The sequence below is a fragment of the Nicotiana attenuata genome, chromosome 6, assembly GCF_001879085.1.
Source record: "Nicotiana attenuata strain UT chromosome 6, NIATTr2, whole genome shotgun sequence".
In the NCBI taxonomy this organism is placed as follows: Eukaryota; Viridiplantae; Streptophyta; class Magnoliopsida; order Solanales; family Solanaceae; genus Nicotiana; species Nicotiana attenuata.
This window is the reverse complement of record NC_031994.1, coordinates 93,655,881-93,680,539: the sequence shown is the minus strand read 5'-3', so window position 1 is coordinate 93,680,539 and position 24,659 is coordinate 93,655,881. Positions and strand designations below refer to the sequence as shown.

At 37.6% G+C, this 24,659-nt stretch overlaps 2 protein-coding genes across 4 annotated transcripts; one reads left to right on the top strand and one right to left on the bottom strand.

The window, feature by feature from the left end:
* On the top strand, positions 1–6,838 carry LOC109227490 (heparanase-like protein 2). 2 transcript variants are annotated; one of them, XM_019392675.1, is made up of 10 exons: positions 1–378; positions 1,312–1,569; positions 1,692–1,728; positions 1,948–2,131; positions 2,984–3,132; positions 3,242–3,475; positions 4,203–4,392; positions 4,482–4,607; positions 4,739–4,838; positions 6,165–6,838. In XM_019392675.1, exons 2-10 carry the CDS (start codon positions 1,360–1,362, stop codon positions 6,552–6,554), a joined length of 1,620 nt encoding a protein of 539 aa, XP_019248220.1. In that variant the 5' UTR covers positions 1–378; positions 1,312–1,359; the 3' UTR covers positions 6,555–6,838. The 2 variants fall into 2 exon arrangements, with proteins under 2 accessions (XP_019248220.1, XP_019248221.1); XM_019392676.1 differs by having other exon boundaries at positions 1,303–1,569.
* Positions 7,128–12,634, bottom strand: LOC109227489 (SNAP25 homologous protein SNAP33-like). 2 transcript variants are annotated; one of them, XM_019392674.1, is made up of 7 exons: positions 12,459–12,615; positions 11,869–11,946; positions 10,613–11,163; positions 10,038–10,131; positions 9,769–9,899; positions 7,850–7,947; positions 7,128–7,544 (listed from the first exon to the last, which is right to left on the bottom strand). In XM_019392674.1, exons 3-7 carry the CDS (start codon positions 11,102–11,104, stop codon positions 7,445–7,447), a joined length of 915 nt encoding a protein of 304 aa, XP_019248219.1. In that variant the 5' UTR covers positions 11,105–11,163; positions 11,869–11,946; positions 12,459–12,615; the 3' UTR covers positions 7,128–7,444. The 2 variants fall into 2 exon arrangements, with proteins under 2 accessions (XP_019248219.1, XP_019248218.1); XM_019392673.1 differs by lacking the exon at positions 11,869–11,946 and having other exon boundaries at positions 12,459–12,634.

Genomic DNA, 24,659 nt, shown 5'->3' with positions numbered 1-24,659 from the left:
CTCTGTACATTTTGTCTTTCCTCTTTCACATTACTAGTGTTTAAACTTCAAGAATGCCAACTTTTGTACCAAAACCCTTGATTCTTGAATGAATGAATGTTAACTGTTAATTTATTAGCCAAAATATAAATAAACAAAAAAAGCTATTGCCGTTTAATAACCCAACTTTAGCTGATACAATTTGAAATCTGATCACACTTACCCTTTTTTACTTAACACACTTTTCTTGTCCTTCACCTGTGCATTCTTTTCTCCAACCACAAAGGTACTGTAATATAAATCTCTTGTCCTTTTAGCACTGAGGCTGCACACTATTAGTGTGCTTTCTTTTGGAACTTGTGCTCCAGTATTTTCATTCAAAATCTTGTTGTGTTTCAGGTAATTTCTCATCTGGGTTTAGCTCAATTTATTGTATGTGATTAGCTGAATGTGAAAGGTCTTAGCTTTTTGTTGTTTTGCACTCAATTACTCAGAGTTAGTATAAGGAACTTTAAGTAATAATCGGATCTAATTCTAGTTGGCTGATTCTGATTGGTTAATTTGCATGTTTATCTTAATAAATATAGTATGCTAATGGAGATTTTGCTTATACTGCTGGTATATGTGGCTAATAGATAATGATTGCTGATATTCTATTTTTTTTTTCCAATAGGATCTGGGGACAAATGTTCAAACTTATTTTTTCAAATTTAAGTTTTTCTGTCTATACTCCATGATTAGTGTCTCTTTAGTACTTCCAAAGTCTTATTATGTGCACCTGACCTGTTCTGGATTTGAGCTACTAACATCTGACCAAGTTAAGCAATTTGTACCCTTATTTCCAGCTCATATTTTGTTAGTCTAATACTTATTTGACATTATGTTGGCAGAGGCGGATCTAGGACTTCAATCTGATCGGTTCAACCTTCTTTTTTTTTTTTTTTAACCACTAAACCCATTATACTTTAGAAATTGTGAGTTCGAAGTGTTTTTAGAATTTTAGTGACTTTTTACATATACTCCATGTCGAGAATACTGAGTCGGTTGAACCCATTGTTTACACGCATCCGCCACTGTATGTTTGGAACCTAACCAATAGAAAATGATCGAGATCATAGTTTTCAGAAGGGTTATTTGTAAATTAGTTGTTTGATTCATCAAGATACTGAAAGAGCTTTAAGTATGGAATGGCAAGAAGAAGTTATTTTGTTAAGCTGCTTAAAAACAGAATTATGAGCTTTCTGTTTGATATTTTTCCTCAATGTCATTCATGTACAAGTTCATTTAGTTTTGGTGAACTTCTCTTAACACTTAATTCGTTAGCCGTTGCAGCTGATGACCCTGTTGAAAGAGGGAAGAAGCTGAGGAGGTTAACAGAAAATGGGCTTCCCACCCTTCTTGTTAATCTTTCTGGCGGTATGTCCTGCATTTTTGGCACAAATAGTTGAAGATACAGCACTTGTGATTGATGGAACTGTAAAAATTGCTGAGACTGATGCTAATTACGTATGCGCTACCCTTGACTGGTGGCCTAAAGAAAAGTGTAACTACAACGAGTGCCCTTGGGGCTACACGTCTCTGATGAATCTGGTAAAATCCCACTAGTCGTTATTGTCGTATTGCTTTTCTAATAGTCAGTGCACATCTGTCATGCAGTTTCAGATGATGGAACAAGCAGTTAACATTTGTGATTTTTCTTTTGATTTTTTCAGGATTTGTCTCACCCCTTTCTGGCAAATTCTATTCAAGGTTTGCATGTTTCCGTCATGTTATAACTTTGCCTTAACATTTCAGATCTTGTTGTTCTTACTCTAATTGACAAACTTTGATTGGTAAACTCTATAACTTCACCTTAACATCAAAAGCATCCATCTACTTGCAATACTGAGCAAATTAGACTTAATGCTTGTTTGGGCTGCTCATACATTCTCTTCTGTCCTGATTGCTGCTACTTAATTGGTGGTACAGCTTTCAACCCTTTGAGACTACGACTTGGAGGTTCTTTGCAAAACCGAGTAATATATGATGTAAGCAATTTGGAGTTTCGTTGCCATGCATTTACCAAGCAGGGGGATGGGTTGTTTGGATTTTCAAAGGGATGCTTGCATATGAATAGATGGGATGAGCTAAATAGCTTTTTCAAGAAGACAGGGTGAGTTATTAACTTTTGTCTGCTTTCTTGTTCCAATTTTGTTTTTAGATTGCATTTAAAGTACTCTAAAGTTTTAACTCTAACTTTGTGCCCTAAACTAACTTTCTTTCTTTCTTTCTTTCTTGAGTAAAATTTGCCAATTTGTTATACCAATTTTAACCCTGTGTAAGTTTTTCAAAACGGATCGGTGAATCTAAATAGATGGATATTTAGAGTGTTCCACTGCTTAATGACCAATAATTATACTAAGCTTACACAACCAAATTCTTCTACAATTCATGTTTCTTCAAGATATGCATTTGAGACATCAAGATTGTGAATGCTGATAGGAAACCTGGATTAGCATTTAGTAACCGGACTTTTGTACATTTCAACATGTATGTTGAGATTCCTGCAACCTAGAAATCAAGAATTTAAGCTCTGAAAGTTGTTACCTTTTTTAAATGCTTCCCGTTCTTTCTGGCGTAACATTTCCACCTGAAAATTTGGTATTAATTTGAATTTCTTATGATACTAAGGATTATGTCAAAACTTACTTTAAATTCTTTGAAATTTGTTAAGACATAGTATGAATACATAAAAGTACTCTCTTTTGATAGCTTAAACTTTTGAATGAGGCGTTACTCACTTCAACATGGTATCACGACCAAACAAGGATCCAAGTTTCAAGTCTCACCACCATCTATTGACAGAAAGTATTTCCACGTGCTTGGCAAAGTGGGAAAAAAAAAGAAGCATTAGGCTTGCATGTGAAGGATGTGTTAAGGCGTAATGAGTTAATAAACGTGCACCCTTTAAATAGCTCGACTCAATTCAACAATGTTCATCCCAGTTTCACTGCTTATGCTGCAGGGCACTTGTGACCTTTGGCCTGAATGCATTGCATGGAAGGCAGCGGGCGGGTAAGCGTGTGTGGGGAGGGAATTGGGATTCCAGCAACGCTCGTGATTTCATAAATTACACTATTTCCAAGGGCTACCAGATACACTCATGGGAATTTGGTATAACTGTTGACAATTTCCTTCTCTCTTTTTGCTTTTTTTATGGTAAATCACTCTTCTTTAATAAAGGGTGGATTTCCTTAAAACAATTCTTCCCCTTGGTTTGCAGGAAATGAGTTGAGTGGTAAGGGTATTGGTGCAAATGTTGATGCGGAGCAATACGGAAAAGATGTTATCCATCTTAACAATCTGATAGACCAATTGTATAAGAATTTCCAAGCCCGACCACTTCTCTTAGCACCAGGAGGATTCTATGATAAAGAGTGGTATGAGAAGCTCCTTGAGGTGTCAGGGCCAGGCACTGTCGATGCCTTGACTCATCATATATATAATCTTGGTCCAGGTAAGCTAGCATAAATGTTTTTATGGTAAGCTTGGCGCTGTATGAAAGCTTCTATTGATATAGAAAATCTAGCGCAACAATGGTTATGTCAAATTTAAGTGTTGACCACTTTTTCCTGCCTCATGATGTGTTTCAGTTTATAAAATATTTTTCACAGCTTCTATGAAAATTTCTTTGTCACTTATATTGTAACACCTTGGACATCATTAGGAGGTTGGGAACCATCTAGTAAGAGAGTCTTGTTGGTAGAACAAAATTAGATAAATTTAAATCTGCAGTGCATCTTGCAATACGATATTCAGCTTAGGTCTCATTCTATCATTTCACTTACTTTGTTGAGTGGTATCATTTGAGATCGCAAAATGGTGCCTGAAGATTTGTTTCTCTTTTACTATTTATTTTATATTGATGTGAATCACGGTTACTAACAAGAAAAGTATATTATCCTTTTTCACAGTTATAGAAGAGAGTGGGTAGGTGAAATTATTCGCGAATCTGTGTTATCATTGGCAGCACATTTCATAAACATAAAGATTGGTATTTACTTCTGTTAAAGTCGAATTATGAACGACTGCTTAGGTAGTTGGGTGATTTTACTTTATTTATCTATCTTTTTCTCATATGCGTTTTGTGTGCAAAGTTACGTTCATTACTTGTGTTATCTAGATTTGTAAGTCGATTTGCTCATGTTACTCCATTGAATAAAACCAGAAATTTTCTGTTTCAGGATCGGACCACAATCTCGTCAACAAAATTTTAAATCCTCTGCACTTAAATAAAATTGCTGACACATTCAGTAACCTTAGCCAAACCATTGAAATGAATGGTCCTTGGACTTCAGCTTGGGTTGGAGAATCTGGTGGGGCCTTCAACAATGGAGGTCATAACGTGTCTAACACATTTGTGAACAGTTTTTGGTAAATTTCTTCCCCGACTTGATTTATTTTTTATCATTCTGTAATCAGTTAATTGTTTGTGTTACGCCTTATCTTGACGTGGAATTTAGGTACTTGGATCAGCTTGGGATGGCAGCCAAGTACCACACTAAAGTATATTGCAGGCAGACTTTTATTGGAGGAAACTATGGGCTCCTTGACACAAGCACATTTATCCCAAATCCTGATTATTACAGGTGAGGTGGTTGGCTTACCAATTCAAGGTTGATTCTCTCTGCTACTAAAAAGAACATCTTCCTTAATTCTTGTTATTAAGTCCCTGACAATCTGATCTGAAATCGTTATCCTCCTCTTTCAACGAACACAGTGCACTTCTTTGGCATCGGCTGATGGGAAAAGGAGTTCTTGCTGTTAGCAGCAATTCATCATCATATCTGCGCTCTTATGCCCACTGTACAAGAGATAGAGTAAGAGCTCCGTGGATTTTTGAATCACTCACTTATGGAATTTAGATGCATCATTTGGCTGGAGATACATTAACCTTTACAGGAAGTAATTTGATGGTTACCTGAAATGAAGTCTTAAAATTTCACACCTAATTGCTGGTCAATAATCCTTGTCTATCATCAATAGTGATAATTACTACTACTGTTGCATCAAGTCCATTCATGCTTCTGGTCAATCTGTTTGTTAGTAGAGGCTAAATCATCACACCTACTTTTAGTTAGGCAGCAAAGATGCAGTGAGACTTCAACTATATGAGCTTTGCATAGTCAGCACAAACCCGGATTAAGGAGGAGGGTTGTGGTAGGTTGGTTGTCAGCATAAAAATAGTCAAAATACGTTGAAACCTCTAAATATGAAGATTGGATTTACTGGAATGTGGCATCTGTGTTACTGTTAAATGGGCAAGGTATTCCATCACATCGTTGCGTTGGTGTGAGAGAGTTTATGCTAAGTTCCAATACCATGAAAGGCCTAGGTCCTGAAAGTTATTCGCACTGGAATGAAATGGTTTGAATAGAGCAAAATAGATATACAGGATTCATGTAGCCCCCAAACTAAATAGTTCGAATAGAGGGGAATGAATATAGAGGATTCATGTAGCCACTGGCTACTTTAGCATTGAGGTATAGTTAATTGATTAATTGATAGCAAAGCAAGCTGTTTTTTCATGATTATTATCTTTTAGACCATTTCAAAATTGTAACTTGTAAAGACCATATGCTTTAACGCTAATGCTTTGAGTGATATAATCAGAGTTGATGCAATTCAGTCTCAACTAGTTTTCTTTCCTAAGAGATGCTGGCTCTCCCTTGTGCTTAGTTTTGTAGGCGAACTTACTACTGGTGGATAGTTAGAACTTGATTGTCTACTCTTGGATAGGTTAGAACCTGAATGTCAATCAGATGTAGGACAGAATGCCCTTCTACTGAACCATTTTGTGGCATATTCATATTGGTGAATCCAGCTTCTGGTTGCTAATATTACCATTTTATCCTAGCCATACTGCAGTAATTTAGTTTTCTCATTAATGTATACTAGTTTCAAATTAACATGTGATGATTTGCATGTGCTTAAAGTTGCTGCCATGTGACCAGGAGGTCACGGGTTTGAGCCGTGGAAACAGCCTCTTGCAGAAATGCAGGGTAAGGCTGCGTACGATAGGCCCTTGTGGTCCGGCCCTTCCCCGAACCCCGCGCATAGCGAGAGCTTAGTGCACCGGGCTGCCCTTTTGATTTGCATGTGCTTAAAACTTAACATTTCAATTTCCTGGTGTTTCCTTTGTGCAGGCAGGTGTGACATTACTTTTGATCAATTTAAGCAACCAAACTCAGTACGGAGTCGGCATCGAATCTAGTGTAAACACCTCCTCGCATGCCAACGAGAAATCAAATTACAAGAAGTCGTTTATACACGGTCTTAAGAAAACTTTTTCATGGGTTGGAAGTAAATCATCAGACGTTACATTATCACGCGAAGAATACCATCTGACTCCACTAGATGGCAACCTTCACAGCAAAACTATGCTCCTGAATGGATTACCATTACAGCTCACAGAAATTGGAGACATCCCAAGTTTGTCTCCGGTCCTTGTAAACATAAACTCTCCAATATCAGTTGCCCCCTTGTCCATCAAATTCATTGTATTCCCCAACTATAATTCTCCGGGTTGTAGATAGGATTAGGAAATAGAGAGCTCTAATGTAGCACTCTGTGGATTCATACCTTAGTAAGTGTACACTAGCTACAATAAAATGAGCAGCCAATTTTTTATCAATTACGTATTATATAGCTAGATATATCCATCCCCCTACTAATAGTGTTTCCCAGGAACATGTGTCATGTAGTGCAAGTTAGTTATCAACTAGCATAGTATTGTAAGCAGACAAACAGTTGTATTTAAACATTTGCCACAAGCAGGTATCATGTTAAGTGGATGGGAAATGATTTTTGTTCCAGTCAATATTGGTTAGAAAGGTTTTGAAGAATAAAATGTAATTGTGTTTTCTATTGGTGTTTCATAAGCTGTACATTTGTGTTTAACATTATTAGGACGTCAAATTATCCAAAAAAAAAAGAAAAAAGATGAATTATCAACAAGTGAAATCCCACGAGTGGGGCCCGGAGAGGGTAATGTGTACGTAGATCTTACCCCTACCTTATGAAGATAGAGAGGTTGTTTCCGATAGATCCTTGGCTCAAGAACAGTGAAAAAGAAGTAACAAACAAACAATAATAACAACAAGGTAATAGGACAACGGAAGCAAATGGCACAGCGTGTAATAACAAAAATCTATGAATACAAAAATACAAGAATAGTACCAATACTATTGGTAAGAATAATGCTGATAGCAATTTGTTGAACTGATTTCCAATATCATACGATAAATTTGGTTTAGTGTCATAAAGTTGTGTAAAGGCATAATACAAAGTACAATTAAAATTTACAATAACAAAATATTAACAGAAAGAGGGGTTTGTGAAGAACTCAGAAGAGTTGAAAGGATAAAGAACAGAAGCAAGTTGACATCCGAAAGCTCAGTAGCAAGTCCAACAGACGTCTACTGGTTTACTTTCGAAGCAAACGGTGAATCCTCTGGTTGGCTCCTTTAACTCTGAAAGCAATCTCATCAACATCATCTTCAACATGATCCAATGCCTTGTTTTGCCTGTAATATCCAACAGCATATACAGAATTCTTAGAAATTGTGGAGAATTCCAGTGCTAGAGAAAATGTTTTTAAAAAAATGGATTTAGACAGAAAGTGAGGGTTCATAGTCCACGCTAACTTACTTGGAATTAAGGTGTAGTTATTATTGTTGCATATACATTATACATATAATTCTTAGAAGTGACTAAGTAACACAGTACTTTAACGTGTCATGGTACAATAAAGAGAAAGTGGAGAGGGAGAGAGCAAAGGAAGGGGGGACTGGAATCCTTTTAACAAGATTATATAATCTGGAACACTAACCTCTCAATTTCAGATCCCATGTCCATAGCCATATTCTTGAGGTCCCCCAACAGGTTGCTGAGATCTGATAGGCCATCATCTTGCTTTGCTTTCTCAAGCTGTCAAAATTTCAAATGAAGTAACTTGGCTAAATGATATTACTATTCATATTCATCCAAAAGGCAAAGAAAGAAAAAAGGGGAAAACCAAGGAGGAGCGGAGCCATCTTCAATCTGGTCGCCAAGAATAAACAATTTTTTGTTACTAGGACTTAAAATTTCTGCCAGAACTAATAGAATTGTCTCATGGTCCAACACGCCAAAGCATTACAAAGGCAAACTTTTCAAGAAACCTAACTTACTGCAAGGATCACAATGTTTTACTACTTTTGTTGTTTAGCTTTTGGGGTTCCTAAATGAAACTTCTCCCAAATTTTAAAAAAATTAAGCCATACTTGGAGCCTTGGTGGGAAAAATTACCCAGTGCTGGTGCGAGGTAGTAGGTATCCGGTGGAATAATAGAGGTGTGTGCAAGCTTGTCCGGACACCACCGTCATAAAAAAATAAATAAAATAAAAGCCACATTGAAAATGGAACAAGGTTGTTTCTCAGTCTTTCACTCAGAGATCAGCTCAATTATTTTCTTATATTTCCTCCCTTCGTGAATACAGATAGAAGTCACTCTTCCAAAAGCAAGTGGATATTTCCTCCCGTTAGATCCACTATTCTTTTTCCTACGTTCACATTTCTTTACTCATCATGTAAATGAAGTTCGGGAGAAGTTGAGTTTCTAGAATTATATTTCTAGCTCACCAAAACAAGTTTTCAGTGAATATTCGAGTTAGAAATAAGGAACCAAAAATTAGATGAGGAAGTTCCCGAAATCCACATACACACTAAAACTACAACTACCCAATATGCAGGATACCCTATTGATTAGTTTTGGTCACACTTAGGTCTGTGGCTTTCTGCATCTTTCCTCACTTTGCCATCCACTTCTCTAGCATTTTCGCCTTTTCATTTAAAGTTGCAATTTACCAGTTGAAACATTGATGATTAAGAGTATATAACAAATTAGTTAGTATTTCCTCATTTAACTTTTCAGAGAGAAAATTTTATTATCTAAATACCAAAACGAAAATATGATAGAATAGAATTAAAGAAAGACAAGAAAGATTCAGACACGTAAACACATTGTCACTTCTACATAATTCTTTTAGTCGGTCAGGGTTGTTATTGTGCAATCACAGGTACGGTTGATCCTGCATAATTACACATATCCAACCCCCGCTTTGGACAAATATGCTTTAAATCAAAATTCACGCAATACATACACTTGGATACGTGGATCTGACTCTCTTACATCCAAGAGCCACATATACGAAACGGGATGTGAGAGCACAATAACTTGAAGCAGACTATAATAACTGATTTAAAAATGCCACAAATCTTAGTTTCACTTTACATGGTTATAATGATTTCAGAACGGAGTTGATAGACACTGAAAGTGAACAAATGACAACGGCATATTTCTGGTCTGTTTTCTTTTATGCTTTTTATTTCTCTCTTAGCTCTTCCTAAAATCACCATGAGTCACAAATCCTCATTTCCAATCCCATTTTAGCTAGAAAAATGACTTTCAAGGACAAAGCATCACAAATCAAAGACTATAGCTAGCAAGATGATATCCTTGAAAGTTTAGATGACAACTCTTATAACTCCATGCTGATGAAAACACGGCAAAACGAATAAGGAAAAAGCCTTTTGGCAAAGGAAAGTTCACATATTAATCTTAATCTTAACTTTTCATTCAATGCTATAGGGAGCAACTTTGACTTTTCTACTCCATACAACGTCAATTCCATAACTCACTCAACGACTTTATAAAAGAGTTCTTGTAAATCAGTATTATCTATCTTGTATCAAGTCACATGCAGATACCTCAACTTTCTGCAGTGCATTCGCAGGTTCTGGGGGTGGTGTTCGTGAACTTGACCTTGCCTTAGGTGCAGAGCTCAATCCTAATTTCTCCCTCAGCTCCAAGTGGTTCCCCCTTCTTTGAACTGGATCATCTGCCGCACTAACACTGTGTCAGACTAGCTATCATTGTCAGGTGACACGACCTTTCCGTTACTAAGCATCTTGTGCACATTTAATCCAGATATCAAATCATATTAAATGAATAAGAAGAACAAAATTAAATGAGTCACCTCTTGTGATAACGGGACCTGTAATTGCGCGATTCTTCTTTGGCTTCCAAGTCTTAGAAAAGATGCCCCCAAGACTTCCCACGAGTTTTTCACCCTGAAATAAAATTTCAAACTTAAGTCACCCAAGATAACAAGAAACTATAGCAAAACAGCTGCAGAAAGCAATTAAATGCAAAATCTACCTAATCAAGAAACGTGTAATGAAGAATTTACAGCTCGTGAGACATCTTTAGAGGCACGAGGACGTCTAGGTAAAGGGAAAGCAGATTCTTTATGATCTAATAAAACCCTTACCAAAATCTATTTCCTTCTAAAAGACGCATATGCGACAAACGAACAAGTTTCATCTTCAAATGAAATAGAAAGTAGAAACTATCACTTGAACCCAACAAACAAAGAAAAAAAAAAAGAGAAGATAGTTGCTTCAGGAAATAATTAACAAAATTATCAGAAATATAAAACACATAATGGATATGGGCAGTTAATTAAAGCCAATAACATAGATGATAATGTTGGCCACAGTTGTCTCTTTGCAGAAAACCAAAAAAGATATCAGTGGACTAAACAAGCCATACCCTGCTAAGATCATGGTCAATGTCGGCTGCAGTCATATGGGTTCTTGTAATTTGTTCTCCCTGTTGATGTAAGGTGATCAACGTTTTCGTTGCATCCTCACGCATCTCTTCTGCAATCTTCAGGCAGCCGTTAACAGACTTTGTAGTCTCTTCAGCCTTGTATACAGCATAGTCTTCCAATTCCTCTACAGTTTGGTTTTCAAATCCTCCAGATTCCCGGAAATAATTCTTGTATTTATTTCTTGCTGTCGAAGTTGAGTAAGCACGTGAAGGAGTCTCTTTAATTTCTTCATCATCAAAAGGATTTGCACTCAAATTTGGGGTCGCTACAGAAGGCTCTGATGATGTTCTCCTTGATGGTTTGACTGTTTGCCTCTTGTCAGATTCATCATCAGAATCAAAGGGATTTGACCCAGATTTACCAAGGAATGCAGGATCTGCAGAGTTTTTTCTAGCATTCCAATGTAAAGGGGACTTCTTAAAACCATGCATTTTTTATGGATATGAAGCAACCGCACGGGGGTGGGACCTGCTACAGATTAAGGAACTATCTGCAGAAAGACACAAGATCAAATTAAGAGCACGTTCACAGAAACAATAGTTAGTTTTTCTCTGTGAGACACGACACGTACAAGGAGGAAATTCAGTTAAAGATCCCTGCTTATATCAACTAAATAAATGAAAGTTAACGGTATTGAACACAACGATTGGCAAGGAGCTAAAAGATTAAGAGAGAATAAATCTCAACTAAAAGACTCAAACCAAGCTTTGTTCAGATAGGAAAAAGACAAATATTCAGGAATACAGAGAAATAGCAGTAATAAGTAATGGAAAAGCCAAAAATCAAGTATGCAATTCTAATGTAATAAAACTAATACGCCTTAATCCCAAGCTAGTTGTGGTTGGATATCTGAATCCTCGATATCTGTTTAGCTCTATCTGGACCGATGAAATAAAAAGTACACAGTAAGAGAGGATAGCTTGTTGCTAGCTTCCACCTCCAACCTACGGGCTGACCTAAGTTGGAACACTGCTCTCCAAGGAAAATTCGAGAAAAAGAAAGAAAGAAAAATCCCACAACAAAAGCAGCGAATCTAGGATTTTGAGAACATGAGTGCACCACTGAAGAAGGGAGAGAAAAGAAGTACTAAGTGATCAATTCATGTTCCTTTGGATTAACTCATCATTCAATCAGGTGTACCATTCAACCTTTTGGAGTATGGGGGCAAACAAATAATATTAGATCAATTAAATACCTAGTTTAGTGGAAGACCATGAGTTCACGTGCACGGTAAAAATAGCCAAAATCCGCCCCCGACAACAAGAACCAATTTCTACAAGAATAATATCGAAAATTAAGGTGCATATCTGGTTCTATTTACATCTCCATAATAACAAAACGAGGAATTTCAAATTTCTTCTGTAGAAGTAAATTACAGCAATCATCCTTTAACTAAGCAGAAATTTAAGAATATTCTCCTCACTCATATAGTCATATTCCTTACTGCTTTCATGCTGATTTCTCAAAGACCCACAAATCATATAAGAAAACCCAAAACAGAAACCAAGATTGATAGCTAGAAGCATAAGGGGTTTTCCCTAAATATTAGAAATGATAGTTCCAAATGATAATTTCAGAAATAAATTACACAAAAAAAAAAGGATAGCAAGAAATGAGCAAAAACATATCACTGGTAATGAAGTTTTAAGTTAGAATTAACCCATATGAATAAAAAAGATATTTTTTTTACACACACTCAGTATATTCAGATGTTGAAATTGGAATATCATAACTGAAACACAGAAAAAAAAAAAAAAAAAAAAAAATTGGGTGATGTGCAGTTACCTGAAAATCCAAAGAAGATAAAAGTATGCAGAAAATCTAGGGAGAAAGATTGAATAGAATTGAAAAAAGTTTGGTTTGGTCTATATATATATATATACATATATAGGGGATGACTTTTGTGATGAAGCGTGGAGTAGGGATGTTAAGACTTTTTGAACTAAGCCAACAAACAGAGTGTTACAAATTGGACCGTTTCCTCTCCGTATCCCTACGTACCGAAACTTAATTAATGATTTTTTAGACACAAAGTATATTTTTAATGTTAAAAAAAAAAGTTATAAAAATAGGTAATTCGCAATATTTTATTGCGAATTACTTTAACGGAAATTTAACCGTTAAAGTAATTCGCAGTATTTTACTGCGAATTAGGTAAAAAAAAATTATTTAATTCGCAGTAAAATACTGCGAATTACAAAAAAAAAAAAAATTATTTTTTTCATTTTTTATTTTTTTAAAAATAAAATAAAAATTATAGATCGTCAAATTCGAAAATTTATAGATCGTCAAATTTATTGGAAATATTGAATATGTTCCCAATAAAGAGGTGGAAGATTGTGCCATTGGGAACTGACCCACTTTTCACACAAAGACATTTATCTCCCTGCATGAGATTACCTCCTTCCTTTCTCATTTTATGTTTAACAATTTTCCCTTTTTAAACTGTCAAAAAATACAATTTTTTTTCATTTAGAAAATTTTAAATAATAAAACAAAAAATTCTAAGACTTATTTTAAGTGATAAATTTAATACAACAACAATAACAAAACCCAATGTAATTTTACTAGTGGATCTGAAGAGAGTAGAGTGTACACACTGTCCCTAGAGGAAGGAAAAAGGGAGGGGCAAAAATTACAAATTTACGTATTTTTTATAAAAAAAATTTATTCTAGATAAACAATATTGCTAGTCACCTTAGGGCTTCTATGGGTAATTTTGTCCTTAAACAAGAGTATATCCCTCCCTAGCAAGTAAGGACAGAGTAAAAACAATAACAACAACAATAACAACTACCCAGTATAGTCCCACAGAGTGGGGCCTGGGGAGGGTAATACGTACGCAGGCCTTACCCCTACCCGAAAGGGTAGAGAGGCTGTTTCCAATCAACCCTCGGCTCAGGAGACAGAGTAAAAACAGTGATATTTAATAAACATGACGAATTGTGGTCTTTTCGAATTTGACGATCTATAATTTTATTTTTATTTTTTAAAAAATAAAATAAAAATAATTTTTTTTTGCATTCGTATTATTTTACTGCGAAGTAGGTAAAAAAAAAATTTTTAATAATTTTTTTTTAAAATTTTAAAAAAAATTTATTAAAATTTTTTTTTTTTTTACCTAATTCACAGTAAAATACTGCGAATTATTAAATTTTTTTTAAATAATTCGTAGTAAAATACTGCGAATTACCTATTTTTGTAACTTTTTTTTTAACATTAAAAATGTACTTTGTGTCTAAAAAATCATTAATTAAGTTTCGGACTCTAGACTTGACCTGCTCTTGTCAACTGCTTTTATTTCCTTTCCTTTCTTTTTCCTTTTTCTTTTGTTGATTTTTTTTAATACTAATAGTTATTCCCTCTGTTTCAATTTATATATCTTAGTTTGATTAGGTACGATATTTAAAAAAATAAGAAAGTCTTTTAAATTTTATAGTATTAAACTAAAGATGTGTATAATATACCAAAATACCCTAAAATTCTGTGATATTAAATATGTCATATGGAAAATTAAAGAGTTACAAAATATTAAAAGAGACATTCTTTTTAAAGCATGCTAAAAACGAACGTAATATACATAAATTAAAAAACCGGAGTGAGTATGTCGCAATCAGACAGTGGCAGAGCCGAATTATACTAGAGAATTCAAAAAGTTATACCTAGGGCCGGATTTAGAGGAGCGGGAGGGGGTTCAGAACGTACTTTACCGGGAAATTATATTGTATATATAAGGTGAAATTCAATTTGTACCTCTATATATTATATTTTGAAATCCCCTTAACACAGTCCAAAAGTGTAGCTAAGTGCTCAAAGGGTCTGAGGTTGCTAGTTCAATTCCCGGTCTTTTCAAATTTTTAAACTTTTTTCTTTTTTGAATCCCCTTAGGGAAAATTCTGCTTCCGCCGCGAGTTACACTTAAGATTTAAGCTTGTGATTTAAATCAATTTTAAACCCCCTTAATCATTGTACTAGAATTTCTTTTATGTTAAGGGGATTCCATAGTTCATATATTAAATACAAAAAATTATTTTTTACAGTATTTAAGCAGTATAATATTTACGAAGGAACTAAATTTAACCTCCTTGGCTGCTTTTAGCTACCCATTGGTCGAGAACAGTGTTTGACCCAAAAGATATTGAAATCTTTTTTATTAAATCAATTTATAAAGATGAAGAGGTAAATCTTAGTCAAACATAATAAACTCCAGATCTATAAACACATAAGAAAATGATTAGTAAAAATAAAATAAGGGTAATCAATCTTCTTGATGTTTTTCATTTCTTCTCTCACCAATCGGTGGAGATAATCGGTTTACATCCCGTATGGAAAATTGTTTTGCCTTCGTTTGCCGAGGAGAATTACAGAGAGAGGAGAATTACCGAGAGAGGAGAATTACAGAGAGAGAAAAAGCCCCCCTTTCTAGGAAAGTTCTCTCCCTATATATAGTCATGGAGTCCCTGCTATGTTCTTGGGTCAATGCACCTTCATACCACGTCCGTTTTAGTCGTTCCCTGAGTATTGTTCTTCGACTTAGCGGATACTGTGAATACGTGGTTTGGAGCAATTCATGACGTCTTTCACTGTCCCGCCGCTTGGGCGGGATCCCAGTTGGGTCGACCATAGCGGTCAGATTTTGACCAATACAGTTAGTCCCTCCGTCTGCCGGGGTCGTCTCTTGTCGGACCTGGCAGACGGATTATGATTTTTACACATCCAAGAGAAATCTGACTATCTACCCTTTGGGTATGATTTTTAGACTCGAGTAATGTAAAGGCGCTCTTGCGCTGCCCTAGGACCGTCGCGACCGTTTCAGACTCGAAGCATTGTTTAAAACATCGTTCGTGGTTGCTGTCATTATGACACACGTTCCCAGGGGATTGAACCATTTCATGCCCTATTAGCTTCGATTGGCGACTCTTGGGTTTCGCGCTTGGGGAATTTATGTCTCTTATAAATAGAATGAGAGAACCACTTGGTCAACACACTTCTTTGCCTTTGCTTGAAAGAAATCTGCGAATCTTCTTTTCTCCTGACACTCCGGATTTTTGATTTTCTCCGGTTAGCCAAAAACTTTCGTCTCAGTCTCTTCTTTTTTCTTCTATTCCTTATCAAATTGATACAAATGGCTGGTAATTTTTCCCGTGCTGACAATTTTGCCGCAACTCCGGTGCTGGAAAGTGATATTCCTACTCCTGGAGGGGTAGAGTGGTAGAAGATGAGGGGGTCCCATCGGCGGCTAAGATCTTGCCTCGCCCTGGTAAGCCATGGAACGATTTCCACAGTCCTGCCGGGGAGGACCTGGAACCTGCTTCCTCTGTTATGACTGAGGAGGGGATTGCAAAGTTGGGGGCCAGATGGGGGATTCCTCACCACGTCGAAATGCTGCCGGCAGTGGGAGATGACATTATACATTTCGACCGCTCAGGATATTGCGTGTTCTATGCTTATCCCTTTATTGTCGGGTATACGCTTCCTCTCCCTCCCTTGGTGGTAGATTTTTGCCGTTTCAATGAGGTGTGTCTAGCTCAGCTTTCGCCGTACTTGTATAAATTGTTCCTTATGTTGCTCAAGCTCGTGGAGCTTGCCGGTCGCGAGGTCACGTTGAGATACATGCTCAATCTCTTTGCTCCTCAACTCATTCGTGGTACGATGATTCTTATGCGCCACCGAGGGACGAAGAGTTTGGTGGTGAAGATGGACGACAGAGCCAACCGCCGTTTCTATGAGAACTATTTCTATGTGCGGACCAAGCACCTTGTGGCAGATCCTGCAGGGTTCCCCGAGAAGTGGAACTTCGCACGTAAATTTCTATACCTTTAGTCGTAGTTATGGTCGACCAATTTTCTTTGTGCGATACTTAACATTATTTTTGTTTTTGCAGCCACGAGACTATCCCCCGCTCCTGTTGACGATATCCGGGAGTGGGTGAACGCCATCCTTCCTCATACGGCGGGGGTTCGCGCGTGGTCATCCTTCTATGAGAAATATGGACGCAAGCCTCTTACCGGTAAGTAACGTAAGTTTTGTTTTTTGTTCTACTAGTCGATTTTGTTGCTCATACGGCTTTCATCGATGTCAGGGAGAGTGTGGAGGGCGAGGGCTTACTTATCGACCTTCGTCGCGGCCGCTTCAGTTGAGTCTTCGGCCGTGGCCGTGCGCACGGAGGCCGCCCCTCAAACAGAGATTCCGACCTCTGTCGCTTACCCAACAGGGGAATCTTCCCGCGCTGAAGACGGGGAGGGGCCATCAAAGAGGCGGCGAGTGGAGTCTGAAATGGACCCTTCGGCCATGGTACGTTCAGAGGGCGATCTCCCCTCGTCGGGGTCCGAGGCGGGCGTTGAAACAGAGCCAGCCGTTGCGTCCGCCCCATCGACGGAGATCCCGACCCTATGATTGGCCAACTACCTGCCGCGACGGGGGATCAGAATCTTGAGGCCGTTGTTATTACTTTGGATGGGCCTTCATCTTCGATGCCAGGTCGTGCTTCTTCTTCGGCCACATAGAGGGGAAAAAGTGTCATGGTTGATGATTACGAATCTGAGTCTGATCTTGATCCTGATGATGTCAGGATATTCGAACAGGGCCTTACTCGTACGGTGGTACACGCGGGGGGCCCGTCCTATATACTTGAAATCTCGTCGAATATTAACCTTTTGGAGGATACGGAAGACTTGGTTCCGCAGTTTGACCTCTTGTGTTCTGCTGCCGAGAGCGAAGCTCTTCGGGACGTCCGTGACATCGATTTAATGCACGAGGTGGCCGCTATGGGCCTGAGGGTAAGTTTTCTCTTCCCTATTGTGCTCTTTTCATCCTTGTCGACCTTGGCCTTAATCAATTTTTTGTTTTTCAAACGTACATGGTGGAGATTGAGAGTGCTCTTAGGGCCGACACTCAGGCCAAGATTTTTCTGACGATGTTGGAGAAATATCGCCGCTACCGCAATAAGTGTCGTGAGATGCACGAGCTTGCTGAGGGCGAATGCAGGTGATCGATCCCTTGGCGAGGAATTGGAGAAGAGGGATCAGGAGCTGATGCAGGCTATTCGTAGGAGTAGCGAGCTCGAGGAGCAACTTCGTGTAAAGGACGAGGAACTCAAGGTGGGCAAGGGAGTCGCCGCAGAGTGTGAGAATCTTCAAGCGAGGTTGCGCTCGATGCAGACTGAGTTGGATTAGAGTGTCATCAGGGTCGAGGCGATAAGCGCGGAATGGATGGAAAATTGGCCGAGCTGGAGAGGAAGGTCGCCGGACTGGAAAATATCGAGAGCGCCTGGTCGACTGCTTTGGCGAGGGCGACGGTTCTAGAGAACACTATCTGCGTCCTCCAATCGGAGCAGGAATCAGAAAGGGCGACGACCACGCTATGGGAAGTGAGACTCGAGGAGCGTATTGGCGAGAACGACCGGGAGGCGTCGACCTTGAGGGATCGAGTCGCTGCTCTTGAGGCTGAAAAGGAGCAACTGTTGGCTCAAGTAGAGTCTTCCTCCGCGGCCGCTCCCCGTCATTTGCATGAGCTCTGGGTCCATGCTGAGGCCCAGCGGGACATATATAAGAGTTTGTTGGAGGCGGGCAATGTTTCCGAGGCTGCATATGAGGGAGCACGGGCAAAGGCACGAGAGGCTCGTGTTAACTGCAGATATGATTCTGCAACGCCGGAGGCCGACGAGGGTGTTGATGACAGGGGACTTCCTGGAGAGGGTGATGAAGAGGGCGGTGGCGCTGGCGCCGAGTGAAAGAATAGTTGTTTCTATTTTTCTCTCTTCCTTTTTTTTTATATGCATTCTGTCGGTTTTAGCCGTATGTAATCAGCAGCTGTTTGTGCAACAGCTTTGTATAAAGAGGAATTTTCCATTGTTGTATGCCTCATGTTCTTTTTGCTTTTCGTAATTTTGGTGCAAACAGGTAGATTTCCGTGCGGCAAATTCCTGATTCTCGGGGAATTCAATATTACACGAATGGAGTAGGATTTTGACGACGACTCTTAGCTGTAGGGGTGGTATTTTCGAATTTATGTCGAAGACTTATCCCGTCACAGTTCGAGTGGTGTCGAGCTCTTTTCTCTGACCCGTCGTGAGTCCCAGTCTTCTTTGGCGATGGCTCTTGGCCTTAAGGGCGTCATTTCGAACTTGTCGAAATGCTAGCCCGTCGTTATTTGATCGAGGTAGAACTCTTCTTTTTGGCGATTGCCCTTGGCCTTAAGGGTGTTATTTCGAACTTGTCGAAATGTTAACCCGCCGTTGTTCGATCGAGGTCGAACTCTTCTTTTTGGCGATGGCCCTTGGCCTTAAGGGTGTTATTTCGAACTTGTCGAAATGTTAACCCGTTGTTGTTCGATCGAGGTCGAACTCTTCTTTTTGGCGATGGCCCTTGGCCTTAAGGGTGTTATTTCAAACTTGTAGAAATGTTAACCCGTCGTTGTTCGATCGAGGTCGAACTCTTCTTTTTGGCGATGGCCCTTGGCCTTAAGGGTGTTATTTCGAACTTGTCGAAATGTTAACCCGTCGTTAGTCCCAGTCTTCTGGAGAGTTTTGGGTGTCTTCTGGGGGAGTCCCGGTTTGCTTCATTTGTGTGCGTTGGGGAGTGTGATGCCGGGGAGTACTGAACGCTGCTATCCTGCTAATGTTTGCGTTATGCGTGTATTGGGGTCTCCCTGTTAAACCATCCCCTGTAATTCGGTCTAGAGAGTTCGCCAGTGGGCCGGGCGATAGACTGTCCTTTGAGCTTTGGTGATGTCCCCCTTGTTGCCTCGTTCAAGACCTTCCCGAGATAACCCGACTGGGACAAAACTCGGGCGAGGGAAAGGGAGTACGACTGTAGGGGACGTCATTTTCCATAGGATGATGTGTCTGAGATGGGCGGTATTCAGAATATTTTATAATAGTCTCTCTCTAGTTGGGATGTTTCTTTGCTCGCTCGCCCATGTGGCGCTTGTGTTCCTATTTAAGCGAGCAACAGAAGGTGAACCAAGATGAGATTTTCCATACCTCGGTCCGATGGGTCGATGAGCGAGGGTAGCCTCATAATGCTGTTCGCTCTCCCTGACGTTTAAGTGGTTGATGGAATGGTGGTTTGTGGGTTCGGCGGCCGCGTTGGGCCTTCTTTTCTTCCTCTCTTTTTCTTTTAAACATGCCCTGGTTCTGCGTGGGTTGGGTTTGCCTTGGCTCGTTCGTGGATCATTCGGTGCGTGGGTTTCCCCATAAGATGCGCCCATCCTCCTGCGGGATTTGCGCAACCGGTGTCGTCTTCTTTTGCAAGTTTCGCGTGGACACCGGTTGTAACTTCTGCTTCTATGCAGCGTCATGCTTTGGGTTAGCGCGTGAGGTTTACTTACCACTTTCTTCGGTGGATGGTCATGGATTTCAATCTGGAGGAGACTAGGAATTTTTACTAAGAAATCCCCACAGACGGCGCCAAATTGTTTGACCCAAAAGATATTGAAATCTTTTTGATTAAATCAATTTATGAAGATGACGAGGTAAATCTTAGTCAAACATAATAAACTCCAGATCTATAAACACATAAGAAAATGATTAGTAAAATAAAATAAGGCAATCAATCTTCTTGATGTTTTTCATCTCTTCTCTCACCAATCGGTGGAGATAATCGGTTTACATCCCGTATGGAAAATTATTTTGCCTTCGTTTTGCCGAGAAGAATTACAGAGAGAGAAAAAGCTCCCCTTTCTAGGAAGGTTCCCTCCCTATATATAGTCATGGAGTCTGCTATGTTCTTGGGTCAACGCACCTTCATACCATGTGCCGTTTTTGTCGTTCCCTGAGTATTGTTCTTCGACTTAGCGGATACTGTGAATACGTGGTTTGGAGCAAATCATAACGTCTTTCATCGTCCCGCCGCTTGGGCGGGATCCCAGTTGGATCGACCATAGCGGTCAGATTTTGACCAATACAAACAGCTTGCTCTCATTTTTTTCCTTTTCTTTTTTTTTTTTTCTATTAGAATTTGAATATCTCATCCATTTCATTAAATATGGAAGAAAGAGAAAGTTACTAGTCTAATTTCTCCTAATTTCCTAAAGTCCAGTTAAATACATTTTCTCCAATTTAAACGTCAAATTCTTCTCTCTAGAAACTCTCTACTGCCTGGCAACTTGAGCCTTTAGATGTGATGAATAATATTATACAGTGCAGAATAAATTAATTAAAACATGCCATTTTGCAAATTAAATACTCATTTTGCTATAAAGTTTGTTTCTGGAAGTGCTGGAGAATTATGTTTTGACCCATATATCAGTAAATATGTTGGAACTATTTAATATACTCTATTCTAAAAGTGATTTAGTACTAGAGTATCACTTAAGAAGTTCAAGAAAATTAACCCTTTCAAAATGTTTTTCGAAGGTACTATATTAATGTGGGGATCGAAAATAACAAGGGGTCATGCGGAAGCTAATAAAGCAAATTTTGATGACGATAAATTAGGCAAAAAGAAAATATACTAAATAAGCATACTATATTAATATGGTTCGGTCAAGTGACCTACATATATATATGATTTACTAATATAAAAAAAGAAAAAAATTTATGAGAGAATAAATTCTCCCCTAGATAAAACTCTCGTAATGACTACATTGTGGATTCTATTGTGTTATATATGAAGGAGGGATCCTTAATTTATAGAGGTCCCCAACCTTTTCCTACGAGAAAGAGATCTGTCAAAATATAGAAGAGAATCTATACTTTCTTTTAGGAAATAAATAATATGTTAATATTCTACCNGAATAAATCTAACTCACAACTTCCGATTACCGTCCCGTGACTTCTAAATATTAGGAAACGAATTTATCTATCACACACCAAACTCGGGGAGCGCGATCGGTGCTCAAGCGAGTAAACCCGGCTGAGTGAGCCTGTTTAATCTATCCAAATTCATCACTGAATAAAGAGGAGATGCACTCCATTAATCAAACACTAAACAGATTTCATTAACAACTTCCATTTCATTCCCATTAGCGACTTCATTCATAATTCCCAAAATATTACGAGTTTACAGATTTAATGAAAAACATGTTTTCCAAATACAAACATTTCTAATTCAATTTCCAACATCAAATACCACCCGCAACCTTTCTACGGAGCTTCTATGTACAACAGAAGAGGAATATTGAAAAGCTCGTAACAAGGCCCCGGCTATACCTCAAAACACAAAGTACATGAGAAACAAACGATACATGATCCTGAAATGAAGTGGGGCTCACCAAGTCAGCTGAAGGGAGTGTACTGCTATCACTAACCCTAGATAAAACTCTCGTAATGACTACATTGTTGGATTCTATTGTGTTATATATGAAGGAGGGATCCTTAATTTATAGAGGTCCCCAACCTTTTCCTACGAGAAAGAGATCTGTCAAAATATAGAAGAGAATCTATACTTTCTTTTAGGAAAATAAAATAATTATGGTTAATATTCTACCATTCCTTCAAGTGAAAGAATAAATTCAAATAAGATAAGAAAATCAGGACAAATTCCTAACAATTACTTGAAGAAAAAATTATATATACTCATTCATTTCCTATTGACAATCATATTTGACTCCACATTATTCTAGTAAAAATCTGAAATAAATATATCTTTAACTATATGGGGGTAAAACACCAAACATCAAAGATCATATTTTTTCTTTTTTACTTTTAAGTAGTAAATTTGTATATCAGGAAAAAAAAAGGATGTGGTACTAGATTGCAGAATAAGTAAACAGGTGTTAATGTCATTGTGTTTATTAACACGTAAGAACACTGCCATTTGCTTAACTTAGAATTATTAGCATTGAATTAGTCTAGCTAGAAATTCCAGTGCTTTTATTTCCTAAAAATAAAAATATCAACCTCTGAACTTGCCAAATTAGCAAGTTGTGCATTAAAGCCAATTACTATTTTTAGTACTTTATATCTAAGGGCAACAATTGTAAATCAATATCGACATGGTATAATGGATCAGTATCACATTACCGCGTGAAAATAAAAGGGCTAGTCAGTTTTCGGACTGGTAATTTAAAAAGGGAAATTACCAGCTATGTCCATTTATAAGTAGTCATTACAAAAATTGGCCAATTGATAAAATATTACTAATATTAGCTAAATTAGCCAACTAGCTATTTGTAGCAAAAAAAATATCAAATGTTTGCTTTGTTTTGAGTGGGTGTATTAGAATAGATTGGGCACAACTTAAGGAGCTTGAATCTCAGTTTTGGGATGATTTGGTGAAGTTTTGAGATGGTTTGAATTGAAAATTCGAAGTAAAAGCTGAACATGAAAAAAAATGATATGTGTATCACACTGTGTATCACTTGTGTATCACATATGTATCATATTTGTATCAATTGTGTATCACATGTATACCTGTGTGTGAGATACATGTGTGATACATGTTTGATAGATGTATCGCAGAAGACTTTTTTGAACTCGATTTAATTACGAATTTTGATACAAAACCAGTCCAAATCACCTCCAATCTTCCTCAATTTTTGTATATTGACTTATATATATATTTTCAATGAATTTCAACTATACCAATTGAAAAAGTTCCTTTTTTTGTTTAGATTTTTGGAATATTGTATAGATTTTTGTATTTCATCATCTTATTTGCTACCTCGTCCATGAAAGTTCCTTTCCGTCTTGTATCTAATGTTGCTAATCACGCTTAAGAATATGGAAGGTGATTTTTGCATGTGATTCTTTGATAGAAAGAACCCTATTATTTGGTTTTTTAATTTTTGTTGGCTAGTTTTGGTAAGTCTATGACTAATGGCTAGAGGTTGGTAAGTTGAGATTTATTTGGGACATTTGTGTAAGTTTCCCATTTAAAAATAGCCAGCATTTGCAAAGTAATTGAAAAATAGCCATTATTTTGTTGCAACACGAAAAGTTCCAGCATAATATATTGGAGATTGGTGCGCTTGTGTATGAACTTCCAGCATATTATGTTGGAACTCCAACACACGGAAAGTTCTAGCATAATATTTGGAGATTGCAGCACCTGTGTATGAACTTCAAGCATATTATGCTAAAACTCCAATATATTATGCTGGAAGTTCACATGTAAAAAATTCGAACTCCAGTATATTATGCTGGAATGTTTTTCGGATTTTGAACAATGTTTTCGTTCATATTTATCTTTACATAAAAAGCGACTAAATTTTGTTTACTTTTGAAACTGTGACTTTTTTCCAATTACTACTTGTAAATCTGGCTATTTTTGAATTTCGCCCCATTAATGCATACCAAAACTTTGAAGTAACAAGAAAACGATATGTTGCGATCTCATTAACCTTACTCCTTTCACATAATTTATATTGAAGTCTAAATGATCCATTGCACTTATTTAGAAGAAAAAAAAAGAATTACCCATACCAGATATTTACACCAACCAATAGAGGTATGATATGTGTTTTTAAATTAGTTTATTTTTGCAAAATTAATCATGATTAATTAATTTACTTTCTCACCTGATTAATTTACTTAACCAAAAAAATGATATGATTGGATATAAACACAATAAATTTTTACCAACTAATTATTAGCCAAACATAGATATTGAAAATGAGTACAAATGAGGAAGCACACCTAAAAGGCTAAAACTCTAGAAGACACCCTTGAAGAAAGAAGCTCTTGCAGTTTCTTAGCAACTTCAAGGAAACCAGTAAGAATTAATGATAGTGTATAGAACAATTCTTAACTACTAAGTTTACATTGTTAATTAAGCTTTTTGACTCAAAACCTCATCGCTATTTATATTTTGATCTCGCTTAAAAAAATTAGAAAAATTATCACGTGGCAGAATTTTAAAATATGCTTACCCGAATTTGTGGCTGAAAATTCTGGTAATTCGTCTGGATTTATGACAAAATCTTGATGACTACCATAACTGTTACGTGCTTTAATATTCTGCTTGAGAAATATTATGGCATGGGGCAGTTTTTCCAAACTTCGATTAGCGGGATTAAAAAATCAACAATGATACCAAAATGTCC

Coding starts and splice junctions, on each gene's coding strand:
- LOC109227490 (XM_019392675.1), top strand. CDS start 1,360: ATGGGCTTCCCACCCTTCTTGTTAATCTTTCTGGCGGTATGTCCTGCA. Junction 1,729..1,947: donor TCTGGCAAATTCTATTCAAG/GTTTGCATGTTT, acceptor TTGGTGGTACAG/CTTTCAACCCTTTGAGACTA. Junction 4,839..6,164: donor CCCACTGTACAAGAGATAGA/GTAAGAGCTCCG, acceptor TCCTTTGTGCAG/GCAGGTGTGACATTACTTTT.
- LOC109227489 (XM_019392673.1), bottom strand. CDS start 11,104: ATGCATGGTTTTAAGAAGTCCCCTTTACATTGGAATGCTAGAAAAAAC. Junction 9,900..10,037: donor AGGTCCCGTTATCACAAGAG/GTGACTCATTTA, acceptor TTAGTGCGGCAG/ATGATCCAGTTCAAAGAAGG. Junction 7,948..9,768: donor ATGCACTGCAGAAAGTTGAG/GTATCTGCATGT, acceptor AAATTTTGACAG/CTTGAGAAAGCAAAGCAAGA.